The 15,948-nt window shown below is 42.2% G+C and overlaps 1 protein-coding gene across 4 annotated transcripts in view; it reads left to right on the forward strand.

The window, feature by feature from the left end:
- The window catches only part of SERAC1 (serine active site containing 1), a 39,260-nt gene that overhangs the window by 9,291 nt on the left and 14,021 nt on the right, over positions 1-15,948 (forward strand). For all 4 annotated transcript variants that reach the window (XM_048488083.1, XM_048488098.1, XM_048488107.1 and 1 more), the window contains exons 6-11: positions 1,013-1,144; positions 2,350-2,471; positions 4,809-4,937; positions 6,400-6,513; positions 7,835-7,997; positions 9,652-9,802. In XM_048488083.1, coding sequence (XP_048344040.1) covers positions 1,013-1,144; positions 2,350-2,471; positions 4,809-4,937; positions 6,400-6,513; positions 7,835-7,997; positions 9,652-9,802 — 811 coding nt within the window. The remainder of the gene's footprint in view (positions 1-1,012; positions 1,145-2,349; positions 2,472-4,808; positions 4,938-6,399; positions 6,514-7,834; positions 7,998-9,651; positions 9,803-15,948) is intronic.

Consider the following 15,948-nt stretch of genomic DNA (forward strand, 5'->3'; position numbering starts at 1 on the left):
ATGTCCTGGCAAGTTCGCGTATGAGATGGCAAAGACATTCTTATCACTTCCTTGGATACTACCTGTGGTGTGCTTTGTCTGCCTTATTCTCTCCAAACCAAATGCATTTCTTAATTGTTTGACTATGTCTAAATAGACTTTGTCGTTAAAGATGTTGTAGATCTGTAGTTTAAAAACTAGTGCTGGATCCTAATGTCAGTTTTCCCCCAAGATAGCATGTTTACATAAGGGGAGAGAGTAACATGTTGAATTGCAGACCACTTAGAGCTAAAGCTGTCCACAGATTCAGAAGTTAGAGTCAAATAGATGAGCAAGGAAGCAGACAAAGACCTGGATAGGTGCAGTTCTGTCAGCAAGGAGCTGTCCAGAGTGGTGTACAGGCTGACCAAATGGAGGGTTGAACTAGCAGAGGTTAGATCTCAGCAGAGGAGTTTTATAGATAACTCCACACTTCCTTTTGCCAGAGCACTGATCCTGCCAAGACAGAGTACAGTACTCTGTCTTGCCAAGTAGGACTGGTTTGCAGGAGTGGCCACTGGGCATGTGCTCCTCCTCCTCCTGGTTCAGGGTTCTGCTTAGGTCTGCTGCCTTTTTTTTCCTGGGGTCTGGAAAAACATGAAGGGATCTGGAGACAGATGGATCAACTCCAGAGATTCCTGAGTCATAACCCTTACCAGATCCCTAACTGGAGTGCATGGGACGTGGGCTTCTCTCTGGAAGTCCTGGGATGCTTGGAGCCTTGTGTGTTGTGTGGGGGAGGGCCCTCCCCTGTTCAGAAGCCCCATGTTGACTCTTGTGGAGTGGGATACATGTCAGTGGTTTCCTCAGCTTTGGTGTACTTTCAGTTCATACCTGTGTGACACTGCTTACGTAAGATTGCCATCACCTTTATGCATGCACACATAATTTAAAATGTTGCTGTGGGAGAGGAAGTGTTCAGCTTCTTCTAAGAAGTTGGAAAATAACATATTAAAGCACTATAATGAAAATGATGTTTGTTTGTTACATAAAGACTCTGTCAGTCCATTTGATGCCGAAGAGTATGACAGCGCCTTGTGGCTCCTTCTCAAAAGAAGCCAAGTGGAAGACAAAACAGTTCGAGTGCAGGCTGTGCAGGATCTTGTCTCCAATCATTTCTGGCGAGGTAATGTATAATCTCAGGGCAGATACTCTGTGTTGGCTGTGACCACCAGCTCACATGTACTATTATGAAAAGAAGCCACTGTTGAAGTGGAGTGGCTGTACAATCTTTCAGTGTGTTCTCCTGTGCAGTCCCCTCTGTGCAGCTAAGGCGAAAATTAATTTCAGTGGGGTATGTGTAGAAGAGATTCCTAGTGGATTAGACCTTAATTATTTTTCCAGTTTTTGTTCAATTTATTTGTGTGGGTGTGTGCTTATACACGCACACACAGAGATGGGGAGCAGCAGGAATCTTGTGGGAGCAGCTATCCCATTTCCCCTCCACCCCAGCTTTGCTTCCTTCCCTCTTCCCCTTCTTCTCTCAGTCTCTCCTTTCTTCCTCCTGTTACCCCTTTTCTTTCTCTCTCCTCCATGCTTGTAACCTTCTCTCCCTTTCTGCCCCCCACACCCTGTCACTCTCCCTTTCAGGGCATATCACGCTCCTAACGTCCCATCTTCTTCCTCCCGCCTGCAGCAGCAGTGGCAGCAGCAGCTCTCCTAGAATCACAATGTGCAAGCCCTTCCAGATCCTTGTCTGACACTTTAAACATGATACTGCACTGGGGGAACTGAGCAGTTCTTGGGTTGGTACACAGATATATCAAAGCATCTTCTTACAGTCTCTTTAAGAGTTCCTCCAGCCCTAGCCCCACTCCTATCCCTGCTGATAGTCAGATGGGTGGAAGGAATGCTTACCAAACATATATAAAGGGACTCTGTGGAAGCTCTAACCCTGTTGTGGTGGTCTGACAAGCTAAAGTTTGCACAGCTCCATTGCTTCCAAAGTGCAGGAGCTTTCCTGCTCAGTATCTTGTCAGTTCAAAACTCCAGCCTTCCTAAAAGCCTTTCAAATCAATCTTTGGAGAGTTTTGCACAATGCATCCTGAGCTGTGATTAGTGTCCAGTACATGGACAAAATGCAGAGAATAATTTTTTTCTCTTATTAAATATGTAAATTTTGACTCAACAATTGGAATTCACAAAAATATAGCCCAGTTCTAGTTATACCTTTCCTATTTAATCCAGTTCTAGTTATACCTTTCCTATTTAATCCAGTGGTTTACCACCAGCATTTCAGGTGGGTTTGAGAGGGAGAAAAATATAGTCTTACAAAGCCAAAACAAACTAATTTTTTCAAGGATTCCTGCTCTAATGTTTATTTTAATACAGATTATCAGTACAGAACAGCTGCCCAAGCTGTTGATCAGAGAACTGCAATTGGTTTAGCACGATGTAAAGATGTTGACCTGCGATTTTTCCTGCCACCACCTTCTTTACTAAAGTCAAAAGGTGTAAGTATAATAAAATCCAGACACCCTTTGGTGTCTTTCTTTTCATAACAAGTTTTTATCACTAGTGCCCAGGAGTAGACTTATGATAGCTACCTTGATAGAATGGCCATCTGGTAATTTCATCCATGTGGACAGGGATCATTTGTATAACATGACTATAGTGCTGAATTTTAGATGGTCTTTATTTAGTTCTTGATCTGTCTGTGAGCAAGCCAAGATGAAATTTGAGATAGAGTGTGTATTCAAGGAGTGCAAGATACAGATAAGGTCGGGAATGTACAAAGCCATGATATTTATCAGTATTCTAAGGCTGGCGCAGTCAGGACAGTGCTTTTCTGTTACCACTGTCACATCAGCTTGTTCTGCCCATCCACCTGACCATTGTAAATAAACAATGGTTCACGAAGGAGAGAGCCCCATTTGAATGTTTAGTTATTGTGCCTATTAATGACACACAGCTTCTAATCTTCAGATGATCTTAATTAAAGGTTTATTATACATATTGAACAATATTAATAAGGGATGAAATCTTGATATACACCATTAACCAGTTGAATTCACAAATCTCCAAGGACAGACCATTTTAAGCTCTCTACCACTGTTGAAGGAGGGAAGCACAAGAACCACCCAAGTTTTCAGTAGGTAGTAACCAGTCATGGCCTTGGGGCAGCGGAGATGGTTGGCCCAGCTGTGGCTGGCCTGGGTACGTGCACTCTGCCAGGCTGAGAATGGTGCAGGCCTGACACCTGGGCACGCTGCCTAAACAGCAGCAGCTCCCCTCCAGCCCTCCCAATCCCATCTGCAGCAAAAATAGAGGGCAGCTCCTCCCATCCCACCTAATCCAGCCTCATCAACCCAGCAGCAGCGGTGGCCCTCCGGCCCTCCCAACCCAGCTGCAGCAATGATGGAGGTGGATCTCTGCATCCCACCCAGCCCTTTTCACCCCACTCCCCAATCCCACCTGACCCCATCCACACCATCTCAATGCTAGCAGCTTCCCCTCATTCCTCCTGGCCTCAGTTGTGATGACAATGGAAGTGGCTCTTCCCCACCCCAGTCTAGCCTTTGTTCAGATGGAATCGAACAGACAATACTCCTCTTTTGGGGGGATTAATACTCCTCCCTCTGTCCCCCTGCTACTTTTCAGATTTTTCTGCAAACCTGGAGAGTTCCCCAAGTTTGTAGCAAAATCTTCCTTCTGTGCAAATGAGCCTTATTTAAGTTGTGGCAAATAGGGCCACACTTCACTATTAGTTTTAAGATCACCTTTTCCTTGTGTTGGGAGTAGTATAATCTGTGGTAGGACAGCAGTTGTAATGGTAGCCATAAAGTCCTGAGCAAAGCCTGACAAGATTGCCTCAGTGTGAATATTAAAGCATTCTGGGGGATTTTGAGATCTTGTTCAAACATGCTACCCCCATCCCTCACCCCAGGTTACCTCATTGTTCTATGCTAATGTTGCACACTTCGTGACTGAGGACCCAGTTTAAATGAGCTATTGATTATGAACAGTGTCTCATGGATAAGTCCTTTGGTCCTACCAGTATCCCATTTAAAAAGACCTGAATGAAGGCTAAAGTAATTAATGACACCAGTAGCTGTTGCCTTCTACTGCCTGCTCTGATACATGTCAACTTCATGGGTACAAAAGTGGCACATAAGCCTGAAGTCCACTTTATTTTTAACTGTGACTAGTGTAATACTTTCTGGACAACTGAGCTAGCTTAGTAATAAAAATGGATATTGCAGCCTAGGGAAATTCAGATTATTAACTGTTATGTTCAAACTTTGGCAGCATCACTATACATAACAGACTAATCTTCTAGGCTTGCTGGGGGGTGAGGGCACATAGAGTATTTTGGCTCCAATAATGCTAAGGAAGTTGCAGGCTGATGATTTTTTTCATGGTATGAAGGGGCAGAGGATACCTGAGAGTTTCAAGGGAAGATGTGACAAATGCTTGGGCTAGCTGTCAGGAAAATCTAGAGAAATGTTCATGCACATATCACAAGACCCTGTTCAGAGGTGTCGATGCTGTAATTTACAATTAAGATGCCCGCCCATCCTCCTAGGTTTGTAATAGAAGATAGGGAGGCAATCTCTGAGCTATGCAAGAACCACAGCACCTAGAGGCCACTCTTGTTCAAGACCAGTGTCATGACTGACAGCTAGACAGTTAACATCAGAAAAGCATCACTAAAGCGTTTCCTTTTGATGTCCATTGCTCCTGGCAGTGTACCATCTATTGTTCCACATTGTTCCGTTTCTCTCCCTAATTTTGTGCTCCCTAATATTGCATAATATGTTGGCAGAAGTGTTTTTGTTTGTTCACTGCAGAAGTGTTCTTTGGAAGATGAGCTTCGAGTGCTGTTGGCAGCTTTACCTCAGACAGATTTTGACCCTTGTGTACAGTATTTCACATCTTTGGCTTTAAGAGAAAGCAGCCAGACCATTGCTGCACAAAAGGTGTGTTCTGAAATCTCAGTAGATTGTCATATAGAAGCCAAAATGTTCAATTAAAAGTTTTTATCCTGAGCCCTGTTGTCCAGATAACCTAAGGGAACGTTAAAACAATTTTTTCTGCTTCCATGTAAGTTTCTAATTTTTATGGCTGTTGCATTCTGCAAGAATGATGTTGATTTGAATACTTTGTTCCTGGTCACATATTTGCTTAGTTTCAGGTGCACAATTCCTTGGACTCATCTTCCCCAAGTAACCATTTTCTGTCATACATAAATTCTTCTTGTGCCTTGAGATAACTAGTGATCTTTTAAAAAAAAGAAAATGAAAGAAACCATGCCAATGTTGAGTATTTTAGTATCTCCCTGTGAGGTAATTTTTAGAGCAGGGGAGCCCTGAAAATCAGTTCAATTTATTGTACATAGCATTACTGCTTGCAATATAAAATTGTTACAACAACAGATTGATGCTCTGTGAATCATTTTTATCTGCTCAGCACTTGAGCAATTCCGTATATAATTCTGAACCAACTGAGAACAATCCCTAGGGGCGCTAATCTCATATGGCACAACTTTGTATGTTGCAGGTTTATCTGGATCCAGTAGCAGATAAAACCATTATACTGTGAAGGCCAGTGAGTCACATTGGTGAGGAATGATCACAACCAAGCCTCCCTAAGAGGGCAGAAAAGCCTGTCATGATTGAGATCATTGATATTGCTAGACCCACTGAGGGCAAAACCTTTCATGAAATGGAATATTATTATATTGGCCAGCTTTTGCAGTCAATTCCACTGCCTGATGCCAAAAAAAAAAACAACACTTTTTGTGGAAGTTCAGCAGTCTTATATTTAAAAAATGACTGTGTTTTAAATTCCAAAAGAGACATTTTTGAAAATCAATTTGCCATGGAATCTTCTTGGAATCTGCAGGTAGCTAGCCTATTTTTAAAGGATGTTTACTTTCTAAAATCCTTGGCTCACCAATAAAAATCCAACTACTTGTGTTCAGATTTATGTATCTGCACTAGCCTGGGAGTAAAGTGGATATTTTCTATACGTTTTCTTCAGGCATAGATTAGGCAACCACCCATTCTCTAAAAGCTACAATCTTGACCAATAACTTGGTCATACCATACATAACTTTTGCTCATAACAGCCTTTGCAAGCCAAATTGTTGCTCCTGTCATGTTTCCTGGCAAGGATAAGAAAGCCCCTCACCAACTGCTGCTTCTGTGGTTCTTCTTTCTTCTTCTGGTGGAAAGAAGTATTTTGCAACCTAGTTCTGACATTTGGGAACGAAAAGGAATAGGCAGGTGCAACTCATCTGATTGGGTGTGTACGTTTGAGTCATCTCTCTTTTGTTCCATCAAAGTTGCTAGGGTTGTATCGATTAAGTCTAATGCTTGACCTTTAAATTTTTTTTAACTGTTGTGTTTTGAAATTCATTTCTGAATCATTTGTTTCTAGGGGGGCTTATGGTGTTTTGGGGGAAATGGTCTACTTTACTGTGAAAGTCTCGGTACTGTTCCTGGTGACACAGTAGAGCTCTTTTGCTTGCAAGCCTTAGTGCAACATTCCAAGGTAATTCAACAGATAACTGAAGCTCTAGACTTCTGCAAATAAATTTCCATTTCTCAGAATCTGTTGTAGAAATAGTTTATATTTGAAATGTATAAATCTGCATGGAAAATAAAAACCTCTTAAGGACTACTTTCAAAACAAACACAAGTCCAATGGGTGGCACCTTAAAGACATAATAAAATCTATTCCAATATAAGCTTCTCTGAGTCAGAGTTCACCTATCTATTTTATTTATTATTTGAAACCCTAATTAGTCACCTTTCTCACAATATAAATAAAAATATTATAAAAATGCAATAAAAACAAGTTATAAAACCCATAAAAGTTCAAAAACTCCAAATTGGACTGCCAGTAATAATAGCTAAATTAATCAAAATGAAGTTCTAAATAAATAGTCTTCAATTGACTCTTAAAGATTGACAATGAGGGAGCTAGAGGTACCTGTCTGAGGAGATTGTGCCACAATTGTGGAGCTGCTATGGAAAAGGCCCTCTCTTATGTACCCACCAAATGAGCAGCATTAATTGGTGAGACAGGCAGTATTAATTACCAATCAGGAACGTATGAAAGAAAGTCCTTTAGATACCCTGTTCCCAAGCCACATAGGACTGCATCAGGTGCGTGACATGTACATCCGTTAAAACTATGTCTTTACTTGGAAATTACAAGCAACAGAAAGGTGGATGTGGAAATGGATGTTTCATTTTCACTTTTAAAGAATTTGTATATGGCAGAATATTTTTCCTGGCTTTCTAGAGAGGCTATTGGTGGAGAACATATTGTACTTTTGTGTTTTGAATAATTTTCAATTCAATTCATTAGACTTAAGAGGCCACCCCTCCCCATTAAAAGACTAAAAACATTCCAATAATCCAATCCTTGCTTCATCCAAGAAGTAGTATGACAGTCCTGTAGGGATGTGAATATTCACCACTGTCATAATGATGGATAATAAGCAGAAAACGGGGGATGGGGAGAAGGCAGAAGACAAGGGGAAAGGGAGAAGGAAATAGGAGAGGGTAAAGGAAGGAAGGAAGGAAAAGGGAGAAAAAGGAAGAGGGGGGAGGGGAAGGCCAGATGGTGGTATGGCTGCCTCAACCATAGGCCTGCCTTACTGGCTCTGCAGAATTGCCTCTGATCCTTCAGGTGGAGCATTCCAGCAGGCTGGTGTCAGGGCTGAAAAAGCCCTGGCCCTGGTCAAGGCTAACTGGACATCTTTGGGACCAGGGATCACAAATAAATAGTTGTTTTCAGACCTAAATATTCTGTGGGCAGAGAACCAGTAGATGTTCAACAGCTTGTGCTTTTTGTATAATTATAGATTCCTACTCATTGTGATAAAATTGAATCACATGGTGGGCTTCAACTGCTGCAAAAACTGTACCAGCTTCGTAAAGATTCTGCAAAAATACAAAGGAGCATAATTCACATAATTGGAAACATGGCACTAGATGAACGACTTCATTCATCTATATTTCGTGCAGGTAACAGGAAAACTTGGCAGCTTCTGCTGTGGATAAAATTGGGGAAATAATGATGGAAAATAGAGAATCTTGCGGTTTTTCTTCAGATCGTGTTATGGTGTTTTTAATCAAAGGTTTTCAGTCAGCACGTTGTTCCAAATAAGCTAAAATTCAAAAGTGCCTATCATTCCATTCGGAGAAGAATTATTACACCAAATGATCCAACAGTAAAGAGATGGCTGAAAATAAATACTTATTAGAATTGTGAAAACATTTTAATGCATGGGAATTAATATGGATAAGTACAGTTTACCAGTTGGAGGTGGACAGTCCTTTCCCTGCTAACTAACAGCCACCTCAAGAGAGAGTTTTATTTCCTGGAATACACCACTTCAAGTTGTGGATAGTGGTTATGTATTTGGATATTGTTTCTCTCTCTCTCTCTCTCTCTCTCTCTCTCTCTCTCTCTCTCTCTCTCTCTCTCTCTCTCTCTCACTCACTCACTCACTCGCACACACACTCACACTCCCAGCACACAGAAAAATAGCTTGATGAAAAAACGCTTGGATTAACCAGTCCCTGGCTTGTACTAGTTTTTGCTTGGATGAGTTCAAGTTATTGCAATCTCATATTGTGGACAGAAAGGATTAATTGACTGTAAACATGAAAAAAAAATCACACCTTTTCTTGAGATTAACCCAAATTACACAAAGCATTGTACAGGCTTTTGAGTTCTATAGAATCCTTATAAGGCAGAGTTACACAAATCTTAAAAATATGGAGGAAAAAACAATTTTCCAGGTCAAAATCTTAAGATTGTGTCCTGACAGCGTTTGATGCTAGAAGCTGGCAGGCTCACATTTTGATTGCTGTAGATGTATGATGACACACTTGCATTCTGGGAAGAAGAAACAAACTACCGAGTGTCACGTTGTTTGAAAAAATATAGTCCAGCAAGGTCCAAAATATCAACAAAAACTCATGTGAAAATCACAGTTCTCTTTGCAAGAAGAGAGAAGGTAGAATCACTTGCCCTCTGGGAACTTGAATTTCAGTATGATTCAGGTAGTGCCTGGCTTGGATCTGGTGATGTGCAAACAGAGTTCTCTTAGTTCTGCTTGTGCAAGATCTTACACAACACCTAGCACATTTATCCCTATTGTAGTGCCCAGAAATCGGCTGCACAGAATCTAGTGCAAGTGAAAACACAAGCGGGATGCAATAAGTTTGACACAGCACAATTGACTATCTCAATCTTTTTCTTACTTTTCTGCTTGTTCTCCATTGTAAATGGACATTTTGTACTGGCTCCAACGTCCTGTCTCTTGGAAAAACTTGGCTTGTCCACATATATTTGCCTAACAAATTTAACTGTTCCTTCTGATACCATCAACTCATCCATGCATACCTATGAAAAGCTCACAAATAGAGCATGGACCAACATGTATTCACTTAGGACATCAACCCCAGCTTGCTGACTTTTGCAAACCAAGATACTAAAGAGCTGAGACTCACTTGCTTACAATTGCAATAGAAGACTCTTCATTAAGCACTGTGTGCATAGTTCTCTCATACTGTGCAGTAGCATATTTTGTTTTACAATATATATATTTACAATATATATATATATATAAATATAATGTTACATAATGCCCTTAATTTGATTCAACTCTAGGTTGGGTTTCAGTGTTAGCTGAAGTCATGAAATCTCAGCGTATCATGGATTCTTCACATGCAGCAAGAACCCTGGCCAACCTAGATAGGGAAACAGTACATGAGAAGTATCCAGATGGAGTGTATCTTCTACATCCACAATGTCGAAGCAGGTAAGGAGAGAGGCTCATATCTTTCCTTCTAACTAAGCAGTCGGAGTACATTTGTAAGCGTTCTAATTGCCTTTCTGAAATAACAGCACTTTCTCTGTGGCAGCCTGCTCTCCCATAGAGTTTGGTGGGATGAACATTTGTCTGTGCTCTTATATATGTTTGAGGCTGCAATAGCCAGAGAGAGGCCACCAGGTATATCAGTGGCTCTCTTTAATTCAGAGACCTTACCAGGTTACACAGAGACACTTTCAGACCAAAACATAACATCTCCCTGACCTCTCCTTTTGTCTCACAACATACATCTCACATCTCCACCTACAAGCTGAGGTTGCCCTCTCCCATGATACCAATCCTCCCAGAAGTCAGGTCTCCTCTTCCTACCTTTGAATGGAGAGTCCTGGCTGGTCTCAAATTCCTGGCTGCTTGTCAGCTTTCCCCTGCTCCAAAGCCTGGATTAACCCTTTAGGTTCTTTTGCTAATTCGTTTTCCTTACATACTGAGATGAAAACATATTGCATATTGTAGAGGCCGGCAGTACAATCTGTCAGTTCAGTCACTGGCTGAAATCCAGAGAAAGTTTAAGAGTGACTAAGCATAGTTTAATGAGATTAAAATCTTAGCAGAGTATATAAATCCTTTTATTCTGTTCTTCCTTCTGGCTTCTGTAGATAGCAAAGTAGTATAAATAGAAGTTTATATGTGGAATGTAGTGTATTTGATGTCATACTTGATTAAAACCCTCTGGACAAAAGAGAATTATGAGCAATTGATTGATTGATTTGTTTGTGTGTTTGTTTGCATTATTTATAGTCCACCTTTCTCACTAGGACTTAAGGTTGGATTTAAGTGGATTACACAAAGAGAATTAGTACAATCAACAGGATGGAACATCCAGGAAGTAATGAAATAGGATTTGAGTTAAAGAACTAGGCAGAAAATTAAACAGAACTGAAGCAAGACATAAGTATTAACATGACACATTCACAGCCCTATCCAAACTCGGTGGTGGGCCACAGCTGCCCTGGAGCCTGACCCAGGCCGCCCCCATTCCCCCGACCCAAACAGCATGCCAGGCTCAGGAGCAGTGGATTGGAAGCCACCGCTGCCCCAGAGCCTGCCCCACGCCTCCATGATCCACTCTGCCCCACTCTCCCCAATGCCCAGAATCACCCACCCTCTCCCACCCTGTATAACAGCAGACCATCCTCCCAAAAGCCCTCCAGAATCCCCACTCCCGAATCATGCTACTTGGTGAGAAATCCCCTCTACATTTCTCCAGCACATGCCCCCTCCCAACCCCACACCAAGCAAACATCCTCCCAAACTTCCAGCAAGCCCTACCACCTTCCAAGATAAACAGCCTTCCCTGATAAGGAAAAAACTCCCGAATCCCCTGCATGCGATCCCTCCTCCCAACCCCAAAGCAAGCAACCACTCTCCAAAAACCCCAGCATGCCCTACCCCTCCCAAAAAGAACAACACCAGGCCATCCAGAAAGAGCCTCCCCAATCCTCCCCCGTACTCCCCCCTTCCCCCCTGGACCAAACAACCACCCTCTCAAAACCCCAGCACGCTGTATCTTCTCCCAAGTAACAAGCACACAACAACAACAACCCCCCCCCACACACACACCAATGCCCTCTTTAACATTTGCCAGGAGACATTGCTCCCACTGTATTCTCTTTAGCAGTTCAGCTGCCGAGGGAACACAGTGATGAGTTGGGCCCACCCTCTCCCTCCCGTTACTAGAGCTCATTTTATTTGAAACTGAAGTGGGCTTTAATGCTAGTTTGTAATATTTTATCCAAGTAACTTTGTGAATCGTTTTGTACAGTTATGTCCTATTAGTCACGTGAAAGCCCTCTTGAATAATTAAGTTTTACCTGAATATACTCTGCCTTCAAGTATGGATAAAAAAGTCTGTGATGAAGGACACCTGGGAATAAATAGGAGCTATCTGCAAAACTGGTAGAACCAGCAAATATTGTAATTAGGGGAAATTTATTGAATCCAGTATATAGATGGTATTATACATCCATTAGAATATCTCAAATGACAAATACTGGTTCTTATTTTGGTGTTGGTTTTATTTTGCAAATATAAGCACACACAAAAGCACACACAGATGACACAACATCTGTGAAGTAATGTAAGATTCTGAAGACCAAATGTTTCTGTTGATTTTGCTTGGTCAAACATAAGAATAAGGAAGAAAGACTCATAGATATTTTTAAGGGACCTTTTAAGGGACCTGCAAAATATTTATTGACAAAATATTGGACACAAAACCTATTACCTTTATTTGTGACTGAGCAAAATGCCGGCCATTGTTTTTATAGACAAAATTACAATGTACCACAGACATTATGGCAAAGATGATTTTTGTACGAATTGTATTTATTCAGAGATGGAAACTGGAAAAAGTGGAGCCTGAAGAGAATGTAAGATTAGAAGTGTTGGCATTTGTGCACATAAGATCATTTTCATGAGATATTTAATATTTTCTTTTTTCTAATACTATATGTGAAGTGTTTTTCTCTTAAACACCTTTTAATGCAGTATAAAAAAAGAAATTAAGAATAATACCTGACACAATTCAGTTTCTCCCTCTTCTGCTCTCCATTTTATAAGAATAATATGAATAATATACTTTCCATTTATTTTCAAATTCTGTGGGTGGTCTGTTGTTCACATAACTTGTTAGTTTCAGCATTTTTGCATACTCTGCTAGTTTACTTTTCCACCATGGACAATCTCCTGCTTTCCATTTTGTTGCAAATATAACTCTAACATCATTAGTTTTATGGGATAAGTTATCTCTTGCATGAACAACTGCCCTTACTCTTAAAAATGGGATACTAATGAGTTTCGTTCAAACACATATGGGAAAGTGATTCTGTTAAGGAGGCTTTCAAAAGATTTTACCAGTTGTATCCCACTCATCAAGCCATGCAGTAATAAATATTTGATTGAACTGAAGCCCACTTGTCAAAACACTCAAGTTAGTAATAACATGAAAGCACAGTCAGAGCCTACATTTGCACAATATGCCCTGCAGATGGAAACTGGAACTATATTAAGACATGGGTCTATATCAAACTCTGTGATCAGAATTCTAGAACAGGGTTTAACATCTGACATTATAATAATGCTCTATGGAACTATTTATTTATTTATTTATTCATTCATTCATTCATTCATTCATTCATTCATTCATTCATTCATTCATTCATTCATTCATTCATTCATTCATTCATTCATTCATTCCACTTTTATACCGCCCTCCCCCAAAGGGCTCAGGGCGGTTTACAACATAATACATACAAGTGGATAATAGAATAAAATACTAAAATTTATACAAGTTAAAATGCAGCGGTCCAAACTTATAAATATTTAAAACAGATGGCGTCTAACCTTTCACTCCTCTGACTCTGAGGGGGGGGAACAGCGGATCTCAGTTGTTAATACTTCCAAAGAAGACTCCATTCTTCAGTATTTAATGTCTGTGATTACATTAACAACCAGGGACATAGGTATAGATTTTTTATGGGGAGGTTCAGGGGGCCGGGCCAGCCCCACCCACCCCTGGGGGCATGGCCATGCCTCCCCAAGCCCCGCCCCCAGCCTCAGTGCTTAAAAAGGCAGCTCTCAGAGTCAAGGGACGGCAGACTTCCCTGCCCCCCCCCCAGCTGGGCTCCCAGCTGGCACCCAGCAGCCCCTTCTGCCTTCCCCTCTGGGCAGAGGCACAGCTTTTAGGGAAAATGGAACCCGGTGCAAAATCTGAGTTTTGTGCTGCCACCCCCTCATGGGCAGCTGCTGTGATGCTGGAATCCAGCCCAAAACAGCATCACTTTCAATGGTGTTTAAAGTAGAGAGCCCAAATTCTTTTAAATCCACCTTAAAGGGATAATCTGGGGTCCCCAGTTAAAACAATATTGAAATTGATGCTGTTTTGGGGTGGATTATCCCCACCCTGAAACAGCATCACTTTCAATTTTTAAACTGGGGACCTCACATTCTCCCTTTAAATCCATGCCAAATGGGGTGGATTTAAAAGGAGAATCTGGGGAAATTTGGGGGGTGCCTGCTGTCAGGGGTGAAATTGTTAAGCTAGCAGCACCAAACTTTCAGTGTATCTTTAGGAGACTCTCCTAATGATATCACCCAGGTTTGGTGAAGTTTGGTTCAGGGGGTCCAAAGTTATGGACCCTCAAAGGTGTAGCCCCATCTTCTATTAGGTCCCATTGGAAACAATGGGGGATGGGGGCACCCCATTTGGGAGTCCATAGCTTTGGACTCACTGGACCAAACTTCACAAAGCCTGGGTGGTATCAGTAAGAAACTCTCCTGATGATACTACCCAGGTTTGGTGAAGTTTGGTTCAGGTGGTCCAAAGTTATGGACTCTCAAACGTGTAGCCCCATCTCCTATTAGCTTCCATTGGAAACAATGGGAGATGGGGGCACCCACTTTGGGAGTCCATAACTTTGGACCCCCTGAACCAGACCTCACCAAACCTGGGTAGTATAATCAGGAGAGTCTCCCAACAAATCCCTGAAGTTTTGGTGTTGCTAGCCTAAAAAATGTGCCCCCTGCATACCAAAAACCAAAAAACACTTAAAAATACCAAAAAAACCCACACAAATGGGGGGGGGGCAGAGCTTCGGACATGCAATGCGGGGGGTTGAATCCAAGAGCCCCTCCTTACCTACGTCCTTGTTAACAACAGTGTAATTTACAAAACTGATAGAGAAAGCAAATCTTACAGTGGGCTATCTCAGCAGTTCTCAACCTGTGGGTCGGGACCCTTTTGGAGGTCGAATGACCCTTTCACAGGGGTCGTCTAAGACTCTCTGCATCAGTGTTCTCCATCTGTAAAATGGATAAATGTTAGGGTTGGGGGTCACCACAACATGAGGAACTGTATTAAAGGGTCGCAGCATTAGGAAGTTTGAGAACCACTGGGCTATCTCTATGTAAACTAACATTTTATTTATTTATTTATAATTGGTTTTCTATACCGCCCCTCCCCCGAAGGGCTCTGGGCGGTGAACAACACAATAAAACAATAGTTACAATAAAAACCCCATTAAAACCACAATCAATTATATTATATTGGCATCCAATCATAAAACAGAACTTCATAGATCCACCCTGGAAAATAAAACAGAGAAGCGGAGAACCCAGAATGTAAATAAAGGAGGAGGGGGGGCTGTATCAGCGGCAGGTCCCTCCAAAAGCCCGGTGGAACAATTCGATCTTACAGGCCCCGCGGAACTCTCAAGATCCCAAGAGGGCCGGATAGTTGGTGGTAACGATGTTCCACCAGGCAGGGGCCAGGGCTGTAAAGCCCTGGCCCCGGGTAGAGGCCAGCCGCATCATCGAGGGGCCAGGGACCACCAGTAAATTGGCCTCTAACGAACGTAGAGGCCGTGTAGGGACATATGGGGTAAGGCGGTCCCGAAGGTACGAAGGTCCCAGGCCGCGTAAGGCCTTAAAGGTAAGCACCCATACCTTATGAATGATTCGGAACTCAACTGGAAGCCAGTGCAGGCGGCGCAGCACAGGTTGGATATGTTCTCTAAAGGCACCACCTGTGAGAACACGCGCCGCCGCATGCTGGACCAGCTTCAGCTTCCGAAGCAGACGTAAGGGGAGGCCCGCATAGAGCGAGTTACAATAGTCTAACCTAGAGGTGACCGTTGCATGAATCACAGTGGCGAGATCCGCCTGGGAGAGGAAAGGGGCCAACATTCAAAAAGAAGCTACTAAGAACATAAGAACATAAGAACAAGCCAGCTGGATCAGACCAGAGTCCATCTAGTCCAGCTCTCTGCTACTCGCAGTGGCCCACCAGGTGCCTTTGGGAGTTCACATGTAGGATGTGAAAGCAATGGCCTTCTGCGGCTGTTGCTCCCGGGCACCTGGACTGTTAAGGCATTGGCAATCTCAGATCAAAGAGGATCAAGATTGGTAGCCATAAATCGACTTCTCCTCCATAAATCTGTCCAAGCCCCTTTTAAAGCTATCCAGGTTAGTGGCCATCACCACCTCCTGTGGCAGCATATTCCAAACACCAATCACACGTTGCGTGAAGAAGTGTTTCCTTTTATTAGTTCTAATTCTTCCCCCCAGCATTTTCAATG

This window comes from Sphaerodactylus townsendi, linkage group LG01, assembly GCF_021028975.2.
Source record: "Sphaerodactylus townsendi isolate TG3544 linkage group LG01, MPM_Stown_v2.3, whole genome shotgun sequence".
Classification (NCBI taxonomy): domain Eukaryota; kingdom Metazoa; phylum Chordata; class Lepidosauria; order Squamata; family Sphaerodactylidae; genus Sphaerodactylus; species Sphaerodactylus townsendi.